This window comes from Mauremys reevesii, linkage group 1 (genome assembly GCF_016161935.1).
Source record: "Mauremys reevesii isolate NIE-2019 linkage group 1, ASM1616193v1, whole genome shotgun sequence".
NCBI classification, from domain to species: Eukaryota; Metazoa; Chordata; order Testudines; family Geoemydidae; genus Mauremys; species Mauremys reevesii.
Window position 1 is genome coordinate 264,357,722 of NC_052623.1, and position 23,025 is coordinate 264,380,746.

At 45.2% G+C, this 23,025-nt stretch overlaps 1 protein-coding gene across 11 annotated transcripts in view; it reads right to left on the reverse strand.

Moving 5' to 3' along the window:
• SYN3 (synapsin III) overlaps positions 1–23,025 on the reverse strand; it is a 365,180-nt gene that overhangs the window by 226,966 nt on the left and 115,189 nt on the right. For 7 of the 11 annotated variants that reach the window (XM_039486023.1, XM_039486062.1, XM_039486054.1 and 4 more), the window contains one exon: positions 9,668–10,139. In XM_039486023.1, coding sequence (XP_039341957.1) covers positions 9,668–9,975 — 308 coding nt within the window. In that variant the 5' untranslated portion in view covers positions 9,976–10,139. Of the gene's footprint in view, positions 1–9,667; positions 10,140–11,304; positions 11,415–11,665; positions 11,720–12,789; positions 13,138–23,025 lie in introns of those variants that run through there. The other 4 variants (XM_039486019.1, XM_039486036.1, XM_039486030.1 and 1 more) reach the window with 3 other exon arrangements.

Sequence of the window (23,025 nt, forward strand, 5' to 3'; positions counted from 1 at the left end):
TGGGGTGGGGAAGTGAGTAAAACTTCACGGACAACGGGGGTTAACGATTCACAGGTCTCAAATCTTGTTTCAGCTTTGGAAAAAACCACTCCAGCAAGAGGGTGATTTTACTTAACACTGATCTGGGCAAGGAAGTTGCCGGAGGTGGGACACTTTCCTCCTGGATGAGGTCATGGTCTTGGATATGGCTGATTTGTAGTAACATGGAGTTCTGCCACTCCATTTCCTCATGGTGTGTGTGTGTGTGTGTGTGTGTGTGTGTGTGTGTGTGTGTGTGTGTGTGTGTGTGTGTGTGTGTGTGTGTGTGTGTGTGTGTGTGTGAGAGAGAGAGAGAGAGAGAGAGAGAGAGAGAGAGAGGCAGCAAATACAGGTTTGACATGGAGGTTGCAGGATCTCTAAAAATGCATCTCTTCCAGGGCAGCAGATGCTTCCAAACAGACTGCTTGCCCAGCTCTATACCTGTGGGGTGTATGGCTGGGACAGGGACCCTCAGTGAGAAAAAAGAATGGCATTTTCTCTGCTGTGGATGGAGAGCCATTGGCAGACTCATTTTTGCAGATGGCTAGTTTGTCAAAAAACAGAGCAACACAACTAGAGTCATGCCCCATCCCCGCACTAAGCAGAGTAAAGATACACTTCTTTGGGAGGTTCTATTTTTCTCCAAGGGCGTCTTGGAGAAAAATAGAAGCTCTTGTGCAAATTTTTGCCACCATATCGAAGGGAGAGTTGGGTCATTTTCCTGCCTCTGATGGAATCCACCCTTCTTTTGCTACGGCTACCACATCCCTGCTAGAGTGGATTGAGTTATGTAGGACTCAAAAATATTTCAAGAGCAAATATTTAGCCTTTGAAACATGCCAGGGTACGCCAAGTGTCAGGTATTAGCAAAGGTTTGCAGATGAAGATAGCTGTGGATTCCCATAACAGGTCTTTACACCCTCCAGGCCATCACTACAAGAGAAAGAAGTTCAGGGCTGTGCTGTAGTATGAATAGACTTAGCAGAGTTTTAAAGAAACAAATGATACTCTTTTCCAATTAAGTGCACTTAACATACTTAGACTAAAAGCAATTTGCAGCAGGGACTATTTTTGTTCTGTGTTTGCATAGTGCCTAACACAATGGGATCCAGGTCCATGACTGGGGCTCCTAGGTGCTCTGCAATACAAATAAGTTGCCTATCCAGCCATATTGCCACCTTCTTGGGTTACAAGAAAGTGTTTTTGTTTTTAAAAAGGGAAATCAGTGGACAGCTACCCCAGTCTCCCACCCTTCCTGTCTGCGAACAATGAGGCCTCATTCCATGGGGTTTGTCCAGGTTATGGGGGAAAGTTTTGTGGTGGTCCCATGTTAAAATATTGATAGCTCTTTGCTTGTTGTTACTTATTTCTAGTGACTCTTTTCTGGTCCAGTTAACTCTTCCAGCACGAGGGAGGAGGAAGGAAAGGACCATTTATCAACCAAAAATGCTACAGAGTCAGATATTTTGGCAGGCAGAGGAGTTGAAAAGGTTTTAAATTTGATACCTCTTCAAAAATGAAATGAACAAAACAGTGGTAACAATAGGTTATTGTTCACGCTGAAGATTCTGGGACTAGTTCCATGTGTGAGGCAACCAGAGTGGTCAGCCAAAATCCCCAGACAGTCATCTTTTCTCAAGGCAAACACTGTTGCCAAAGGGCTCAGGTGGGGCCGTCTGAGCTGGTATTTCATGCATATTGATACTAGGAAGAAGAAATAGGTTACTCAGAATGGACAGCAGTGTAACTGAGATCAGAATTGGGCCTAATCAACATTGTCTTTCAGTGTTGTGGTCATTGGACCAGATTCTGATCTCAATTATACCAGTGTAAATCCTGAGTGACCCACGTGAATAAGATCAGAATCTAACCCTCTTACTGTAAATGCTTCCAGGAAAGGCACAGATCATACTATATTTTATAAAGACCCACGTACATTTGTGGAATATTGTGGAAACTTCTTTTGCTTGCAGCTTAGAATTCCAGATATTCCCTTCACAGGCCGGACACCTTCTAGCCTGGGTCCAACTCTTCCCCAGTTCCGTTTTAGGTGTTTTGAGCAGTCATCTTGGGAGTGTGGGGGTATCCAGTGAAGAACCAACCCTGATTAAGTCACTCCCCAGCCTTAAATAGGATTTACATATGGCGGGAATCCTTTGTTTCCCAGTTTGATTCCCACCCCCTACTAGTGGAAAAATACCAGCAGTCCAAGATGGTGTCCAGTACCAGGTGACCCTGCAGTGTCAAAGCAGCACCCCAGGAAGCTTCTCAGGAAGGTGGGAGATTAGCATCTTCAAAGACCTATTGTTCTCCCTAATGGTTTATTGACTGACCAGCCAGACTGATTGCATTTTGTCTGGTGGGCGTTCCCAGGTGCAAACACTTTTGAAATTGATACATAATCAATATTCCTAACTTCAGGTGCAGAAATGATACATGCATACAAATAGGACAGTCACATTCAGTAAACCATAATCTTTCCAATGATATCTCACATGACCCATCTTGCATAAAACTTATCTTAGTTATGCCATATTCATATCATAACAATAATAAATAAATAATAATAAATAAATAATTGGAGATATACCTATCTCCTCGAACTGGAAGGGACCTTGAAAGGTCATCGAGTCCAGCCCCCTGCCTTCACTAGCAGGACCAAGTATTGATTTTTGCCCCGGATCCCTAGGTGGCCCCCTCAAGGATTGAATTTAGCAGGCCAATGCTCAAACCACAATATTTCTCTGAAGAATGTGGGGCCTAGTGCCACACCTTCCTCTTTGATTACATGGTTTGGGCTAAACAGCAGACTGGCCCCTAGGCCCCAGCAGGGCCGCCCGGGGGGGGGGGAAAAGAGGGGCAATTTGCCCCAGGCCCCGAGCCCCACAGGGGCCCCCACCAGAGTTTTTCGGGGCCCCCGGAGCGGGGTCCTTCACTCGCTCCGGGGCGGGGGGGGGGCAGAAAACTCTTGCGGGGCTGGGCGCAGGAGCTTCTTCCGCACCCGGTCTTCGCCGGCGGCGGGTCCTTCCGCTCCAGGGCGGAAGGACCCCCCCGCCGGCGAATTACCGCCGAAGTTCAGCTCGGTCTTCGGCGGTAATTTGGTGGTGGGGGGCCCTTCCGTTCCGGGACCCGCCGCCGAAGTGCCCTGAAGACCCGCGGCGGGGACCCCCCGCCGCCGAATTACCACCGAAGACCGGGCTGCACTTCGGCGGCGGGTCCGTCTTCGGTGCTAATTCGGCGGCGGCGGGTCCCGGAATGGAAGGACCCCCCGCTGCCGAAGACCCCGGGCCCCCGGAATCCTCTGGGCGGCCCTGGGCCCCAGGTGCTAGTACTGTGTGTTAGACATGTTAAGGGGTCCAACAGAGAGTTACATGAATGCTGTGGTAATGGACTACCCCCTGGTGGTGGTTCCTTGATACTGCAGGGAAGTTTAGCACAAGCCAATGACTCAGCTATTGAGCATATTGTTACACTTGAGAAAAACCAGCAGGTGCATCAAGGTGGCAAATAAGTAAGAAAATACCAGCTACAACAGAAGGCAGCAGTGCCAAGTGGACCTGGGGGGGGGCGGGTAGGGAGAGAAATCACTTCTTATAGAAATGGTAGCCAGCAAAGCCCTGTTTTTGCTAGATTCGCACGAACACTAGATGCGATTACCATCCGACCAGAGACTTTCCTACTATGTTAAAAGGCCAGTTTTCAGGGGGGAAATTCCACTCATTTTCACTCTCATTTCAGGTTGGATGAAGGATCCTGTATTAGTTACTGGCCTCAGCTGTTACACCTCCACCTTGATGCAAAATCCAAGCCCATGACTCTGGGAAAGGGGAGGATAGAGGACGGGAGAGGAGGGCAGTCCTTGCTTTGTAATGAATCCCCCCTTTGAGACAGAAACAAGCCATGCTGTTAATGATGGGTCTGTAATGCACTTGTGTCTGCTGGGAAATAAGTGGAGACTAATGAAGGCCATTACACTCAAGATCTTGGTTTACATTTATAACAAGGGGACCAGAGGTAAAGCCAGCATTTGAGCCCTTCAGGAATGGTCCCGTGGTTAGGGTGCTACTCTAGGACTCAGCAGAACTGGGCTTTGCTACAGATTTCCTGTGTGACCTTGGGCAAGTCACAGCCTCTCTGTGCTACAGTCCCCTATCTGCATAATGGGGATAATAGTCCTGCTCCATCTCAGAGGGCAGTTGTGGGTCTCCCACACACAGTAATGGGAGCCATAGAAGTACCTAACATAGAAAAGGTTGTTGCTGGTATTTCCCGAACATCACAAAGCAGCCAGAAAGCTGCCCCCTGAAGGGCAGCTAGGGATTCCCATGACACAGGGGGAAAGTCAGTGTGATTGCCTTCTTGGCACCCCAAACAACGCAGCACAGAGGATGTGGCAGAAGTGGGGCCAGAGCAACTTCCTCACTATCTGCTCCTTTTGGTGCCTGTCTGTTACAGCTGTCCCCCTGCTGCACTTTTTTTTCTCCCTCTCCTTTCTGTTGTTCTGTGTGGCCGCCCCTCCCGGCCTTGGGCTAACAAAAGTCACAGCCTGGCCCTGCTGTTCATGGAAATGACTTGTGCAGACTAACTGGAGCCATTGCTCTGCTCGGGGGGAGGGGGGGGGGCTTTTGGCTCCTTTGTTCAAACCTGGGCTTGGTGTAGGGTGCTCTGCCCAGGTATGCAAGACCTAATATGGCCAAATAGCTGAGCATATGAGTCATGTCTGTGGCTTAGAACTTGCTCGGACATGTCTGTGCTCACCTGAAGTCTCCTCTCCTCCCCTCTAACAAGGGGAACCAATCAAAGTTACTGGCGGGAAACTGCCTAAGTTTGCCTTTATAACCAGACATTTTCTGATCAGACCTCAGAAAGATTCCTGCATTGCTGCCTGGTCTGATCAGCCAGGGGTTCTGGGGGGTCCTTTCTCCGCTCTCGTTTTATTTTTGAGCATACCCCCGTTTTTTAAACTCCCCTCCCATGAACAACGAATTTTGCCTGGAGATCTCCTGATTATTGTGAGCGAATTGAGTCCTCTGATGCTGAAATTGCTGTGCCTGCTTCTGCCTTTGCTGCTGTCCTGGGGATTGGTAAGAACTCCCTCTTGCAAACCCCCCCTGTCCTGGCTGCTGGCTCTGTTTCCCCAGCAGACAGACCTAAGCTAACTCCATGGTCTGTGCTGCTGGAAATAAACCTGTGCCACTGCCAAGCTGTGCCTCCCTGGATTCTATCCTGGGCAGCCCACTTGCAGTTGTCCCACTGCTGCAGCCACACCCTTGGAAAACTACCCCTATAAGGTGCACCCATTAGGTTAGGTTTAGCCTTTAGTCTAGATAAATTGTAATTTCATTTTGCATAGCTGTGGTTAAGTTAGGTTTAGCATTGTACTCTGTAAGTTAGGCTTAGAGAATTGTTGCATTGTGTTTTGTTACTTGCTAATTTGTGTAGTCTTGGTTAAGTTAGATCATAGATAAGATTTTGCTGTGTTCTGTATGATTGTAATTAAGTCTGTCTTCTCACTGTCAGCCCCCCTCCCCCAAGCTTTCTCTGTGTCTCACTGAGTTTAAATATCTATCATAAAACCCCATTGGTTACCCTTTTTCTCTCTGATACACCTCACATTCTACATTTACACCACTGTGACACATTTTTACCTAAAATTGTTTGCTATTTAACATATTTTATCCATAACTGTTAGTTGGTTATATGCTGCTGGGACACACCCTTTACATAGAAATTGTTAGCTACCTGTCACATTTTTACTTCAGTGTTAATTGGTTACCAACTGTATTGTACCCCACTGTATTGTACCCCACTATTGAAACCCCCTATACTATTTACTAAAAGAAACCCCTCCCCAATTATCTACCTTAACAAACCCCACACCCCTCACTATTGAATTTTCCCTGTTTTTGCATTTTCTTAATAAAGTTTATTTTGCACCCCACCAGTGCAGTAATTGTCCCCCAAGATCCCCTACCTGCTGGCAGGGACAGTGCCAAAGGTGCACAATGGGATGCAGGACTGGACCACAGTGTCCTTACAAGTTAGCACAGTCCTTAGATAGATAGCTCCAGGATCTGAGAAACTGAAAGGCAACTTAGCCACAGATGCCTCCTCCTCTCCATCAGCCCAGCTGCACCATTCTCTGCTTCAACCAGCTCAATATTTTTATTCCCATTTTACAGCTAAGGAAAATGAGACACAGTGAAGTTAAGTCATGTACCTTGGGTGAGTTAACACAGCAAGTCTGTGGCACAGCCAAGAATGTAAGTCAATGTGCCTCAGCTCCCAGATGTGTTCTTTAGCCACTGGGCAAGGTTTCTTCTCTGCTTTCAAGGATGGTATAGATGGGGGAAAATACCAGTTAAAGGAAGGGAGATCTCCTCTCACAAGGGGGGCATTTTAAATGAAAATCATTATGTATTGTGTAATGGGAAAAAAGGGAATTGTAAACGGAATGTAGTTCTCTAACTTTTAACCAGAGGATGACTCAATAACAACTAATCTATATTTTGTTGGTGAAAGAGAGAAGCTTTTGAGCTTACACAGAAGCTCTTCTTCAGGTCCTCAAATCTGTGTAAGCTCAAAAGCTTGTCTCCCTCATGAATAGAAGTTGGTCCAATAAAAGATATTAGCTCAGCCACCTTGTGTCTCTAATATCCTTGGACCAACATGTCTACAACAACACTGCAAACAATATGTATTTTGACAGGACTTCAAGATTTTCCCTTAAAATGGTCACCTGTCGATGAAACATGACAACTGAAATCTGACAGGTTCTAGGAAGCAAAGACACATTTTACTCAAAGAGAGTGTTGCTTTTAGAGAAACCTAGGTTTAGAGCATGGGTGGGCAAACTACAGCCTGTGGGCTGCGTCTGGCCCATCAGACCTTTTAATCAGTTCCTCGAGCTCCCACCGGGGAGCAGAGTCGGGGGCTTGCCCTGCTCCGCGCATGCTGTGGCTCCCGGAAGCAGCGGCATGTCCTCCCTCTGGCTCCTACGCAGAGGATCAGCCAGGGGGCTCCACACTGCATGCTGCCCCTGCCCCAAGCACCAGCTCTGCAGTTCCCATTGGCCAGGAACTGCAGCCAATGGGAGCTGCAGGGGTGGTGCCTGTGGATGGGGCAGTGTGCAGAGCCCTCTGACCGTGCCTCCGCATAGGAGCCATAGAGGGAACATGCCGCTGCTTCTGGGAGCTGCTTGAGGTAAGCTCTGCCTGGAGCCTGCACCCCTGCCCTTCTCCTGAACCCCAATCCCTTGCCCCAGCCCTGATCCACCTCCCACCCTCCGAACCCCTCAGTTCAGCCCGGAGCACCCTCCACCCCAAATCCCTCACCCCCATCCCCATCCCAGAGCCCATACCCCGAGTTGGAGCCCTCACCCCCTGCTGTGCCCCAACCCCCAATTTCATGAGCATTCATACAATTTCCATACCCAGATGTGGCCCTCAGGCCAAAAGATTTGCCCACCCCTGTTTTAGAGATAAGCCCTTTATCAGAAGTCATTTAGATGGAATGTAGGTAATGAGATATTCCTTTAACTGGAGTTGAAAGTAAAATGATCTTGAAGGAACTTTGTGTAATCTTTATCTCTGGCATTTAAAAGGCAAAGAACAAGAAAGCAAAAGCAATTTAATCTTTGACCATCACTTCCAGGTTTCAGCTGGGAACTAAAGGGCGGAGGGTACGGGGGAGAGGATGAAATCCTGCAGGAAAGGCCATTTACAACTTTCCCGATGAGGGCTGAAGTGAGCTAGTACAACACAATCCCATATAACCAAAATCTGGATAACCTAAATACTCTCATGTTCCCCAGGGTTATATTCTCCACTCCTGTAAGGGGGTCTCCAAAACCAGAGGGCAGTGAAGAGCTCCCTGGCAGCTGCCGAAGCTGGCTGGCAGTGGCAGATATTTGATGACTTCCTGAAGGCTAGTACCAAGAAGAAGGCCACCCTCTGGATCTCCTGGCCAGCTTGCCCAAGGCAGACAGGCACTGAGAGAGGGATGGAGGTGATAAAAGCTCAGCTTCTCAGAGCCTTGGGACAAATGTGTAGTCACATAGCTTAATGCACTACTGGATGGTGCTCAGATATTATGGTGATGAGTGTGGTAAAAAATCTTTATAGAACAGAACAGAACAGAACAGAACAGAACAGTGAAAATGGATGCTGGCAGGCTTTTCAGATCAGCCAACTTTCAAGGAAATGTCCTCCAATCAAATAGGCCAGCTCCCTTGCATTTGGAAGGATTCAGGTGTCTTCCAAGACTTCTCGAAAAAGTGTTCTGTCTTGGCAAATCTCACAAAAAAAAGCCCTTTCTAATAACATTTCCCGGAAATGATGTTTGCATAAGCATATCATTTCAAGGCTTAGCTAAACCTCTGAACATTTTGCTGTTTGCTATCATGATTAGCAAGGAGGGGATGATCACGTGTAGTAGTCTGTCTGTTTTTACTATTTTAATTACCTTTTGGTGAATGTAGATGTTGTGAAAGGCACTGCATTGACAGCCCTAGAGACCGAGGTCTTCTCTTTATTCATAGAACAGGTGTAGCAAACACAATGGTGTTGTGCATGCCTGCCAAACCACACCACAATGTGCCTTTATACCTTTATACAATGTGCCTTCAGGGACCAGGTCTAGGGGCAAAGGAGGAATTCAGTCTGCTGAGCACAGCCATCTCTTTTGAGACTGTCAACAAGTCTGCTAATTAGTGCCAATGGACATTTTTCACTGAGTATTGTAGGAAGAGGGCCTGAAACATAAACCCATGAATCCGAGGCCTGGTATGAGGCCTCAGGCCTGGGCTAAAGTAGTCAAACCTTTGCTGATATAAAGCAAAGTTAAGTTGTGAGCAAGAGGCAGGCCCTACCCACAGAGTCTGGCAAGAACAGGCATAATACTGCAGAAACACACATTCCTAAGTAGTGCTAGGTACAAGAATATATCTACAAACACATTCCAGTAGGGTGGTACCAGAAACGCCTTGATACCAGCACATTCCCCAAAGATAACAGGAACACACCGACCCATCCTAAAGATAAGGTCAGGATGACAGCACGATGGATAGAGATGTTTTGATCAAACCAACATGTACAAGACAATGCGTGGCACCCTAAGATGTCAGAGGCAATACGTAACTTGTTTGTGTTGGTGTATAAAGATGTATCTCAGAGGGAGTGTCTTTGGCCAGCCAAAGGGGCAGTGTAAAGTCCCACCACTGACTGAGCTGTGTCCATTGTCACGGGCATACATGTGCTAGTGTAACTGTAGACATTGATCCAGAGAGTTAGGACCATGCTTTGTTGGCAATAAACCTGGCTGGATGCCGTCTTACCTTAATGGATCTTGTGGTCATTGGGCGTTTGGCTCGAGGTCTGCTGTGCCAGCTGTCTGCGCAGAGCTGGGACAGCACACAGAGAGAACACACACACATGCAGCCGAACATCTGACAACACTGAGAACTGAAGAGATCACCACATTTACGTTGTGCAGGCCACCAAACAACCAGACCTTGGTCACCACTGACATGGACGGGTGACTTAGACACAATTTTTCTATATCCTATTGCTGATCTCCCGAGCCATGCAGTCCCTTACACCCCAGTAATACTGCTGTCATTAAAGCAGTCAGTAGACATGTGTGTGCTTACCAATCCGTGTGAGCATCATCAATCACCAAAAGGATCTTGGGTTTCTGAGCCACAGGAGCAGGGCTTGCCGAGTGCTCCATCAGTCCTGCAGCTGCTTGTGTGGTCTGCTTCATGGCACTGGAGATGGAACTGAAGATACTGGTTCCAGAAGAGGAAGAGGGTGATGGCTGCTGCTGTTGCTTCCTCTCAGTTGCTGGAGAACCTGGAGAGCTAGTGGAATTATCAGGACGCTGCAGATCCATCATATAGCCATTGGGCAAGTTGGCCACAAAACTACTGTCCGAGAGGCGCCTTCGGAGGAAATTCATGGCTGAAGCTCAGGATGGAGAATTTCTCCACAATATGAGCGAGACAAAATAACTATATCCCACAGTCCAGAGGGGCTTTTGGAGTCACTATAGCTTAGTCCAGAGAGAGCTGTTGTCACCCTTGAAATTATGTTTGAGGAAGAAGTAGGAATAGACCTTTTTTCCTGTGGAAGAACAAGAGACACTTGTGTGAGAAGCATATAAATTATTTCATATTAGAACAACTCACTGAGCCTTTAAAGAACATCCTAAGGCCTAAAGCTTAGTCAACACTTGTGTAAGTGGAGAAGGGTCATTACTTTATATGCAGGGTATCCTACACCAACTTGCTAGCAAGGCACATTGGCCAAGTGGGTAGAAGTAGGTAGGCTTCGTGGCCTTTTCCTGCCCCCAAGTGTCACTGAATTGCACACAGCTCCTCCTCCAGTCACAATAGAAAGATTAAAATAGCTAGAGCCCTGCAAATCTGCAGATAACTGCTTTATATCCGTGGATCAGATGTGGATACAAATTTTGCATCTGTACAGGGCTCTAAAATAGCTATGTGTCTATTGATTTAGTGTCCCAGTAGTTAGTGTTTCAGAGGAAGTGGGGGGGGGGGGAAGAGTCCCATAATACATTTGGCTATTTCTACAACACTGTTCACCATGGAGAAGAAATTTTTTTTTTCACTCCAGCTAGCAATCTGGGTCTATTCTGAGGCAAGAGAAATGAGACAAATATTGGATATGTTGGAATTTCAGCAAACGGATTGGCTGAAAAAAACCCAACAGTTTGCTGCTGGCTTGTTAAAGGGACTCTGAATTTTGAGAAGCAAACATTCTAAACACAACCATTAGTGGGAAAAAAATCCTGGAGCAAGGCTCATGTGACACGCCAGGGCCAGTTTTCAAAAGAAGCTTCATTCTGTACTTGGCTCTATATGTGCAATTTTGTGTCTCCCATATCTAGATTTTGAGCTTCATTAATATTAGGTAGTTACTAGAGATATTATCACATTATCTGATTTGCTAGGGGAGGGAGATGCATGTGTCATTTCTCTGCATAATACAGAAAAAGAAATGGAATGAATACATAACTACTCTACATGACACAGTCTACCCACATTCTAGTACGAGGGACATTTGAGCAGAGTTGCTGTCTGCAGACCACCAAGGTCCAAGTTTAGTGTTGGTTATGGTAATGTGCAGTTCATATATGGACAGACTCCAATTACAACATATGGGAAACTCCATAATTTGGTACATTTGCTTGGAGTATTTGGCATCAGAGGGCAGACAGTTGAGGGTCAGCAGAAATCTAATTTCAGTATCAACAGTGTAATATTACCATTTTATAACTTTGCAGCTTTTTGGGAAGTTGTCTCTTTTCCACTGCTAAAGCATTCATTTCCTGCCATTACTGCTATCAGCCATTAGAGGGAGCCTGTGGCTATCGATAATAATCATGATGGGTAAAATTTTTGAAAGCACCTCAGTGACTTAGGAACCAAAGTCCCACGAAACTTGCAGCTCCATGTTTGAAAATTTTACCAACTACTTGGTGCTTGTATAGCTCTTATCTCCTCTACAAGCCTGACATCTTCTAAGCAAAGGACAAAGTAATATTAACTAATCTGCATGGATCAGCAACAACAGGAAATAACAAAACAGAGTGAAAGAATTTAAAATAATAAATAAAAGTATCCTACACTACAGAATGCTTGTCATCCAGTCATGGAGATGCAGTGGTGCATACGGGCACCCTGAAACAAGGAAAAAGAAATAAGTTATTCTGCCTGCCACATGGAAGACATAGATTGGACTCATTTACTCGTCTCCTCCTCCCTGGACTGGCGTGGGCTTGGAGTTCTGTGGAGACAGTGCTCTGGGGGCTGTCTCTGTGCCACTAACTGAACCCTCCAAAATCAATGTATTGTTGATACATTCCAAAGGAAGACAATCCCACTGTGACAGGAAGGTTGCCGACCAAGGCTCTAGAAATTCAGGAAGGATTTGACCTCCAACTCCATCTGTAAAAGTGTGTGTGGGAAAATGACAAGAGCTGTGCTCATTTCTTTATAAAACCATTAGGAAAAGAGTGTACCTTGAGGGGATGTTTTCATCAGCCTGAGGTTAGCATAATTAACGGAAGTAATTGAAATCCATTTTTTTAAATTAAGGTAATTGTAGCTCTGCCATATCAATATATTGATTACCATTAGCCCAGCTACAGAGAAGGTTTTATCTAAGATGAAAGAAAGATCAGTAATGGCATACATAAGTAAAAGTCCAACAAGCACCCTGCTTACCGGAAAACATCAAAAACAATCTATTCTGCTTACACCCACAGTATATGTACTTGTCTTTGTTCTTTAGCTCTACAGACATGTACATCAGAACAGGGCTTCATTTTCACTGGGCCCCCACATCCTGCAGCTCCTAGCCACAACTTCAGCTGACGTCAACGTGCAACATCTATGAAGAGTTCACAAGCCCCATTTGGTCTTTGCGTAACTCCACTGATTGCATTCAGCAGGAGGGGAACAATATCCAGAGTCCAAATATTCTATGAGCTAAACAGTCAGGGTCCACCCCACAACTGCCAAGTAATGTGTTGGTCATATTATGTAAATTATTCGGTGAGATTATTTGCGTATTTGCAAATAATTTGCATACAACCATAAATTTAAGCTTATGGTCAACACCCGTTCCTCCAAACAGTGGCAGGGTTAGGGTATGGAGCTGCAAAAAGCTTGCCAATTATGGCTAGGACAGGTTTGACACAGAGAATGTTCTATAGAAGTGCAGAAGTTGGAACGGCAAAGATTCAAACCTCAGTTCTGGACAGACTTCCATCTGCAGGTCCCAAAATGCTTTACAGACATGAATTAGAGTGTTCTCCCATTGACATAGCGCGTCTTCACCAGATGTGCTACATTGACACAGCTGCGCTGATGTAGCGTGGTAGCGAAGACAAGCCCCAAACAACTCATAAAACTGGAGCAGCTGAACAGCTGGAGCCTAGTGGAAATGCAAGGGGTTCTGGAGCTGACAGGGAAAGGAGGGTTTAGGAAGATCTTCAGGTCATTCTTGACCAACCCCCTCTCGCTGGTGTTCAAAACAGAACTGTGTCAAGAACTGTGTTTCCTCAGTTGGTAAGAGGGCGTCTGCAATTCAGGGCCTTTGAGGGCAAAAGTTACAGGGGAAAATGCAGAGAACCTCTACAAATAAATGAATGAAAGTTACAAGATTGAAAAAACAAACAAAAACCACCCTGCCTCCCCCACGGGAATAATTTTGCCCTCTTGGAAAGAAAGTGAAAAATGAAGAACAAAGAGAAAGAGTAAGAAATCAGAAGGGGGGGGGGGGGAAATCAGACAAACCAAAAGACAGCAAGAGAACCCATGAAAACCCAGACATATACAGTGTCATGAACATACAGCTAAGGGTAGCATAAAATCCCTCCTTTACCTGTAAAGGATTAAGAAGCTCAAATAACCTGGTTGGCACCTGACCAAAAGGACCAATAAGGGAGAAGATACTTTCAAATCTGTGGGGGAAGGTTTTTGCTTTGTGCTCTGTGTTGTTGTTCTCTCTGAGACAAAGAGACCAAACAAGTAATCCAGCTCCTCTGAAATGATACATCTAATATTACAGAAATAGTAAGTAATAGCAAGGGAATGCGATAGATTATCTTTTGTTTTAGCTTGTGAATTTTCCCTAGATTAAGAGGGAGGTTTATTCCTGTGGTTTTTTTTCTGAAACTTTACATTTTTGCCTAGAGGGGAATCCTCTGTGTTTTGAATCTTTTTGTTACCCTGTAAAGTTATCTTCCATCCTGATTTTACAGAGGTGATTCTTTTATCTTTTTAAAATAAACTTCTTTTAAGAACCTGATTGTTTTCCAGTGTCCTAAAGACCCAGGGGGGTTGATCTATGCTCACTTTGTAACCAATTGGTTAGGATATTATTCTCAAGTCTCCCCAGGAAAGGGGGTGTAGGGGCTTGGGGGGGATATTTTTGGGGAGGTAGGGCTCCAAGTGGCCGTCCCTGAATGTTTGTTTAAATCACTTGGTAGTAGCAGCAATACCAAGAGCAAGGAAGGAATTTGTGCCTTGGGGAAGTTTTTAATCTAAATGGTTAGAAATAAGATTAGGGGGTCTTTCATGTGGGTACCCACATCTGTACCCCACAGTTCAGAGTGGGGAGGGAACCCTGACATACAGAGACACAGAAGGAAACAAAAAAAAGGCAGCAGGAACAACTGCATGTGCTTACATTGAAGATTATAGCAGAAAGGGACTAATGAAATTAGAACATGATGCAAAGATGCAGATTATCTTTATTATTTAGTTAAATGTTCTGGCTAGTTTTTACAAAGGATACTAAGGGAATTAAGCAACCAGCTCCCAGAGAATTTCAGAGGGGGTTGGGCACTGAACTGCCTCAGGCTAGTTCTCCATAATTTAGCAGTAAAAATCCAAGCCATCTTTAAATTTTGACATGTGTTAAAAAAAAACAAACCCAGACACATGTTCACTTAAACCATTTACTATCCCTATGGGTGAGCTGGAGCCCAGAGGAAACAGAAGCGGGTTGGCTGATTTCTGCTAAGTGCGTTAAGGTTTCCCCTGATCCTTTGATGTATGCCAGCAGGAGGCATTGAACTGACAGACCCATGTCAGACTGTATCCAGGACCCTGCTCCTAATGACTTCAAGTGAGCAATGTTCAGATCAGCAAACAATGGACCTCACCCTCCTGCATCTGGGATCAAGAGAGTCACTTGCATAGGCCTGCCACAAGGGGGTGGTGCTCTTTCTTTGGCAACCCTGATGATACCAGATCTATTAATACATCACACATCTTTCAGAGTGCAGAGCTTTGAACATAGATTCACATTTTAAACAGCCAAATGAACCCAGTTCTGTTCTCTGTAATACTGGTACAAACCAGGAGTGAATTTCCATGGAATTACACTGCTGCAAGAGCACAGAATGTGGCCTTTCCACTTTCCGAAGGAATAGAGAAAGACATTTTCGGGAATCCAGCAATTACTATCAGATGACTAGTATTACCAACCCTGAGTTTCAAAAATCATGAGTCAGGGCTCAAAATCACAATCATGAGATTTTTTTTTAAAATGCCTAATTGTTAAGACAAAGAATCCAAAGTTATTTCTTAATTGCCTTTGGGTTTTGGAGCCCTTTGGGGTCACAGGGGGTCACATTTTCAAGATTCTCTCCTCAGCCATGAAGACTAGAAACTTTTTTAAAAAATGAAATCTGAGGTTGTCACGTAATCGCCCAGTTACAGGAGCTGAGGCTTTAAGAACATGCACAGAAGATCATGAGACTTGTAATAAAATTGCGAGAGGTGGCATCACCGGGAGCTCTATAGTCCATTAGTTAGGAAAGCCTTCTGAGGCATGGCTGTTTTCCACATCATAACCTGCTTATCAGCAAAGCCAGAGACAGCTCAATGAGAGCAAGCAATGCTGGGCAAAGAAATCCAGTGTTAATCCTTGGAAAGTACAGAGACATCTCCACATTAAGAGTCTGTGGAACTAGCAAACTGTCTCCATTCTTTATCTCCCTAGAGTAAAAGGGGCCTTTGCAAACCCAAGGCTTGCTTTGCAATATTGACACTAATGCTCCCATTAAGACTAATACCTGTATGTATGCTGAGGGCACTCCCCCACATCAGATCAAAGGAAAGCAGGCGGCAGCAGTGCAAACTGGGAAGTTTATGCAAATAAGCATTCCATAAATTTAATAGGCAAAGCTGTAAAAGGGACCCAGCAGTGTTTAAAAGCCCCAGGCTGTTTTCTTTTTCTCCCCTCAATCCAGCCTTGAATTTGATGGCAGCTCATACAATCTGTTGGTCTTTTAGTCTCCAGCAGAAACTGTATAAACCTTGATTTCATGGTGACAGGAATGAAAGTGATACCAGGCTTGGCATTAATAAAGCAGGGACTTCCTTTCCTGAGAGAGATACGGCTTTGAAGTGCATTGATCTGAATAAAATCAAAACGCTGGATGTATTTAATATGTAGAGCCTGGCAATGTGCATTAGGGCTCATCCAGATAAAAGATGCCTGTGGGACTGACGACTCATTGGTTCTCACAGGAATCAGCAGAGGCCTTTCCAGCCTCATTGCTGTTCTTCCCTGATGGATACATAAAATACTTTTCTCTATCCCCATGCCATTTCCACACTTCACATGTATTTTACATCAGTCACGATACATCAATTATTTAAAAGCGGGGGAAAGTGGATTATTTTCTTGCTATTGAGCTAAAACAGTCTCTCAGGTTAGTTTCAGACATTACACCGAACTTAACTAACAAGTCACTAAGAGTACCCCAAGTACCGATAGATTTAATTATCTGTGAATCAAGGACCCTGGGTGGGATTTTGATAAGCACCTATGTCAAGGGTGGCCAACCTGAGCCTGAGAAGGAGCCAGAATTTACCAATGTACATTGCCAAAGACCCACAGTGATACATCAGCAGCCCCCACATCAGCCCTCCCCCCACCACATCCAACACCTACTGTCCACCGGCAGCCCTGCCCATCAGCACCTCCCCCTCCCTCCTCATGGCTTCTGCCTGCCGCAACCAGCTGTTTCGCAGAGTACAGGAGGCTCTGGGATGGAGGGAGGAGGAGCAAGGGTGCAGCAGGCTCAGGGGAGGGGGCGGGAAGGGGTGAGGGCCTTGGGGTAAAGGGTGGAGTAGGGGCAGGGCCTGGGGTTGAGCTGTGGAAAGTTGGCACCTGTAGCTCCAGACCGGGAGTCAGCACCTATGCAAGGAGCCACAGGTTGGCCACCCCTGACCTATGTGATTTAGGAGCTCAAATCCATTAATTCTGATACATTTTTAAGACCGATAGGGATCATTATGATCATTGAATCGGACCTCCTGGATAACAGGCCTTAGAATTTCACTCCATAATTCATGCATCGAGTCTTTGTTTCCCTAATTCACTTAGTGAATAGGCATGTACAAGACCAAAAAACAAAAACAAAAAAAAGTCAGTTTCCCAAGGATTTTACTATCTGAAGGGTTTAATAGTCTTCTCCTATAGACACTTACTTCTTCAAAGCGCTGCAAGCGCAGCGCTGCTTTGAAGCGTAGGTAGTCAGCCAGCGCCAGCGAGCGCCAGCGCCAGCCAGCGCAGCGCTGCTCCACCTCCCCCTCTGGGGGGTGACAGAGAGCGCGCTGGGCGCGCAGCCAGCGCGGGGGGCTGACCACACTGGGGCGCTGCAGCGCCACCAATTAGCGCTGAGGAGTGTGTTTTCACACCCTGCTGCAGCGCTGCAAATTTGTAAGTGTAGCCAAGCCCTCAGTCTCAACTCCAGTTGATATAGACCTCCTTTGCTTTTCTGGGATCTTACATTCCACACATTCTGTTATCACAGAATTTGACACATGCTAATCTTTCCCTCTTCACTCTTTCACCATTCCTGACACCTGACTATCCTAGGTTTCTATGCTTGTCTAGCCTGGGGAAGGAGGACTGCTCCTTTACATACCTAATATGCAACCTATGACAAATGGCTGGAAAAAAGTTTTCCTTCATGTGCTGTGATGCAGGCATCTGCTAATTCCGGCATACACATGGGGACATAGCTCCCATTAGCATTAACTGTGATGCTACATATCAAGAGATGAACAGGTCTCTGGAATCTGAGCACACTTAGGGCTTGTATATACACTGGCACTTTACAGCGCTGCAACAGTCTCACTCAGGGGTGTGAAAAAAAACACCCTGAGCGCCGAAAGTTTCAGCGCTGTAATGTGCCAGTGTAGACAGTGCACCGGCGCTGGGAGCTGCGTTGGGGTGGGTTTTTTAGAGTGCTGGGAGAGCTCTCTCCCAGTGCTACGCTGCGACTACATAAAAGGTTGTGCCTACCTTTTACATGGCTTCTCAACATCTTTCCCCAGGTCTCTGGATTTTACTAGCCCTGCCTGAAATCTGTGGTTCCTCACCACTTATTAGGCAGCTACAGCAGAACTCCCTCTTAGCTGCTCACAGCAGCGGGGTGGTGCAAATAACTCCTCCATCTCCTGCGTGGGGCTAGTCAGTCTTTCCCCCCTCTGAGAAGGAGTTTTCCATTTAACCCTGTCTCAGGAGCTAGGGTTATGCTTCAGGCTTCTTTGGCTCAGGTTAACTGGTCTTACTCTCCATGAATCAGAAGCTCCCCTTCTGCCCTTCCTCTGGAGCCAGGTTATTACCCAGGCCTCTTCCCCTCCTTTTCCTGGGGCTAGGGTTGTGATTCAAGTCAGGTGCAAGGCTTTTGCCAATTCCCTTCAGCTGAACACCCTTCCCAATTAGCCTTCTACTCTGGAGGGGTCAACTGGTGTAGGCAGCCTTCTCCTGCCAGTGCCTATCTGCTATGGGGAAGGAGACATCCTTTATGCTGCTCCCAACTCCTTCCCAGTTGGTTGGGTGAGAGGGGACCTCATCCTGCCTTGTCTGCAAGGTTTCAGGCCCTTAAAGGTGAAGTGTCCAGTTTCCTTCCCTAAGCACCATTCATTTCCAAGACTTTAAGGCAGGGTTTCTCAAACAGGGGTCGCTGCTTGTGTAGAGAAAGCCCTTGGCGGGCCAGGCTGGGGTATTTACCTGCCGCGTCTGCAGATCCGGCCGATCATGGCTCCCACTGGCCGTGGTTCGCTGCTCTGGGCCAACGGGAACCGCGATCGGCCGGACCTGCGGACAGGGCAGGTAAACACACCAGCCCAGCCCGCCAGGGGCTTTCCCTACACAAGCAGCGACTCCTGTTTGAGAAACCCTGCTTTAAGGTGTCTATATTTATCTGTTGTAGCCTTCTGAACCCTGTAGGTCAGTGGCTCTCAACCTTTGCAGACTTCTGTACCCCTTTGAGGAGTCTGATTTGTCTTGCGTACCCCAAGTTCCACCTCAGTTAAAAACGACTTGCTTACCAAATCAGACATAAAAATACAAAAGTGTAACAGCAACTATTACTGAAAAATTGTTTACTGTATAAGTATAAAATAAATCAATTGGAATATAAATATTGTACTTACATTTCAGTGTATATATAGTACATAGAGCTTTATAAACAAGTCATTGTCTGTATGAAATTTTAGTTTGTACTGATTTCGCCAGTGCTTTCTATATAGCCTATTGTAAAACTAGGCAAATAGCTAGATGAGTTGATGTACCCCCTGGAAGATCTCTGTGTACCCCCAGGGATATCCATACCCCTGGTTGAGAACCGCTGCCTTAAATGACTGTGCCAGGTGGCAGGGTGGGCTGACTATGAGGCACTCCTGTCCTCGGTGGCGGACCACCCTTTCACAGTAACCAGCCCAAATTTTGTGCAAAGTTTTTTGCATCTGACTCTTTATTTTTTAGGGAGATTCCTGCCAATCGTATGTACATACATAAAGCCTTGTGTGGCCCTGCACACAAAAGCCCTGCTCTGCTAGCCATTATATCCTTTCATGGAAATGAATGTACGCATAAAGATGCATGCACAAATATGCTTTGGTTTCATTTCGAGACCCTCGAGCTGACAGTCCCCTCTCCTGGATCTGGAAAGACCTCCATGTGACAGATATTGTTAGGGACAGTGAGAAAGAGAGAGAAGTCAAATCCAGCAGCTGTATCCTCAGATCTTATATCAGCCTGTCGTGTTTGTTACACGGAAGGGGTTAAAATCACATCAATCCATCAGTTGCACACACAGATTTTTAGATCTGGGATACTGCCAGATGTCTTTGTGCCACGAAGCCTTAGGCTGCCTTTCAAAAGCAACTCTGCAAGTGCCGGCAAGATGCTGCTACATCACAATTCAGGTTGGAAGCACAAACCAAAAGAATCAGCCACCAGCAGTGTATACAGAACAGTCAGCTATGCTTGAAAGCTGTTTAAGAAGTCAGGCCACTCTTGAGCCCTGGTCAATTGTTAGGAGACTTGTACTCACAAAGGGGTAACATTGCCAGATTTTGCTGTGCACATCTGGCAGTATGCTTTGAAAACATAAAGGTAAATTATGCCTCTAACTGTGAAGAGTTAATGCCCTGTACCAAATTCTTTTCCTTCATGGCTTCTGTTCTGTATTCTATTACTGCATCCACCTTGGACAGTGGAGGTGTTCTGTGGAATCATCTCTGACATCTAGAAGCTACCAATAGACTAAAAACATCAAAAATATAATGCACCTAATCAACTGCGTGCATCAGGAAGGGAGGGAAAACTTGGCACACAGGCAATCACAAGAGGTAGTGGACTAAGCACAGAGCTGGAAGCCAGGAACTCCCGAGTTCTAACGTATGGCTTTAGAAAAGGTCAATTAACCTCTGTGTTTCAATTTCTCCCTTTAGATATGAGGAAAATAACACTCTACCTAATGGATAGGAGTATTATACGGATTAGTTAATGTTTGTACAGCTGCAGCACTTGGAACATCTAAAGTGCTGTAGCATATAGCACTTACAAGTGCTTAGAATGATCATCAATCATCTGATCCCCTCAAGCATGAAATCTAGGCTTAGTTCATTAAGAGTAACAAAATTACCCAGTCCTTTTTAAAGCCCAGCCACAGAGACTTTTGGGGAATGGTGAACATCTAGCCACTTTAGGGAATATATATTAAGAGATTTAAAAGACTGGGACTTTTCAGCTTGGAAAAGAGACAACTAAGGGGCAATATGATAGAGAGGTCTATAAAATCATGCTGGATGTGGAGAAAGTAAATAAGGAAGTGTTATTTACTCCTTCTGATAACACAAGAACTAGGAGTCACCAAATGACATTAATAGGTAGCAGGTTTAAAACAAACAAAATGAACTATTTCCTCACACAATACACAGTCAACCTGTGGAACTCCTTGCCAGAGGATGTTGTGAAGGCTAAGACTATAAGAGGGTTCAAAAAAGAACTAGATAAATTCATGGAGGATAGGTCCATCAATGGCTATTAGCCAGTATGGGCAGGGATAGTGTCCCTGGTCTCTGTTTGCCAGAAGGTGGGAATGGGAGACATGGGATAGTTCACTTGATGATTATCTGTTCTGTTCATTCATTCTGAAGCACCTGGAGTTGGCCACTGTCGGGAGACAGAATACTGGGCTAGATGGACCTTTGTTCTGACCCAGTATGGCCGTTCTTATGTTCTTATGTAGAGGAAAAACTCAGACATTTGAGCCAGAAACCAATTTAACTGCAAATGTAAAGTCTTGAGCCACAAGTAAAGCTATGTCACTATCCACCCTCCCAAGTACACATTCACATCTTTTCTCTCAGGGCTGGGAAGAAGAGAAAGGGGCAGGTAAAAGGAAATGAAAGCATGAAAAAACTCTATTCTGCAATCAGTCGGTCAGAGCAGGCTACTGTTGGAGGGATTCCAGCCACATGTGTTACAACTGATTCTTGCTGGGTATATGCACAGATAGTGTATGCATAGCCAATCACAAATAGCATGAGATTCAGAACACTACTGTTACAGATCTTAGGAATGTAGAAATAGGGTTACCCTTATGACACTGAGATGAAGAGACAACCCTTTCCACTTCCCTGGCTGGCCAACAAGGCTGATATATTATCAGAAAACTAACACAGTAGTTAATTCTGCACAGGTTATGATTACATTACTAATAAGTGCTAGGCATTCTTACTACTATAAGGGACTATTATCATTTGGTCAGAGGTGAGTAGAACAGCTCAAGGGGCCTAAAGGCATACCTGCTGACTGCCACTTGTATTCAGTTTGAGAGTTTCTTTTGGAGGAAAGAGATGTGTATGACTGCAAACAGAAAGAGCACCTTAAAAAAACCTGGCTGATAAGCTAAAACTAGCTATTCCATTTTCCTTCACTGACTTTGTTTTCATCTCTCCTCCAGAATGTAAATCCAAGCCTCCAGAATTGAAAAGGCTAGTGCACTAACACTGTGCACGCTGGAGTTGGCCAGCTTTTAACAATCTGCATTATAGTCTCAGACCCTTACTTTCATTCCCAAGCAGAAAAGCACAGAAGAGATACCAACATAAATGTAATTTGTTTTTTCAAGACTCTAAAAGGGTGGCATGGGACAATGGAGAATTAACTAAGACCAACCAAATACTATTTAGCAAGTAACTCCAGCTATAGGCACTCTCCTGTTTTTATCTGTTGAGAGAATCTGACCTTTCTCTATAAACAATGGGCCAAATTCTGCCCTCAGTTACACCTATGCAGCCACATCAAATTCCATAGGTTCCTACGGGTGCTATAGAGAGCAGTATTTATCCTATTACATGTTGTGGTACGGCAGTGAACATTTTGCAGAGTATAATACATTCATATATAATTCAGAATTATACTTTTGGAAGGATGATCTTGAGGTTAAGGCATGAGCCTGAAAATTCCCTGCTTTGTTACAGACGTCCTGTATAACCTTGGGTAAGTCATTTAACCTCTCTGTGCCTCACTTTCTCCATCTGTAAATGTGAATAATGATGCTTTTGTACCTTAAAAAGGGTTGTGTGAGGCTAAATTCATTAAAGTTTATTCATTATTATGGAGATGAACTTGATAGAAAAACCTAGATAAATAAATGTAAAAAAACAAACAAACCCAGAATTATTCCACTATATGCAATAAGTATGTAATGTATTTCAAAACAATGAGGAAGATAAGTTTAGTATACAATAACCAGAAGATATTTGAAACCGAAAAATGGTATTGTTCTGAAAACAAAAGAATATGTAATAACCTGTGTGCCCAACTCAAATGACAAATTAGTCAATGCATACAGAGTCTGGCTTCATAGTTGATCTATGCAATCATCCCTTCTGTATGTACAGGATTAATTTCTTTAGGACAGATTATGGTTAACCCTGTGTGGGTGACAAGGCTGGGGATGAAGCAGGGATCCTTCCCCCTTGAGCATCTGTGGAGGTACTACCACATTTGGAAGTGGAACTCAAGGAGTGCATGGACTGTGAAAGCTCAGCGCAGATGATGAACTCTCAGTTGTGTGTGCATAACCCTCTCCACACCAGCCATACAAAGCTGAGCTGCCATGTGGGTGCACCCACTATACCACATAAGAAGGTGAGAG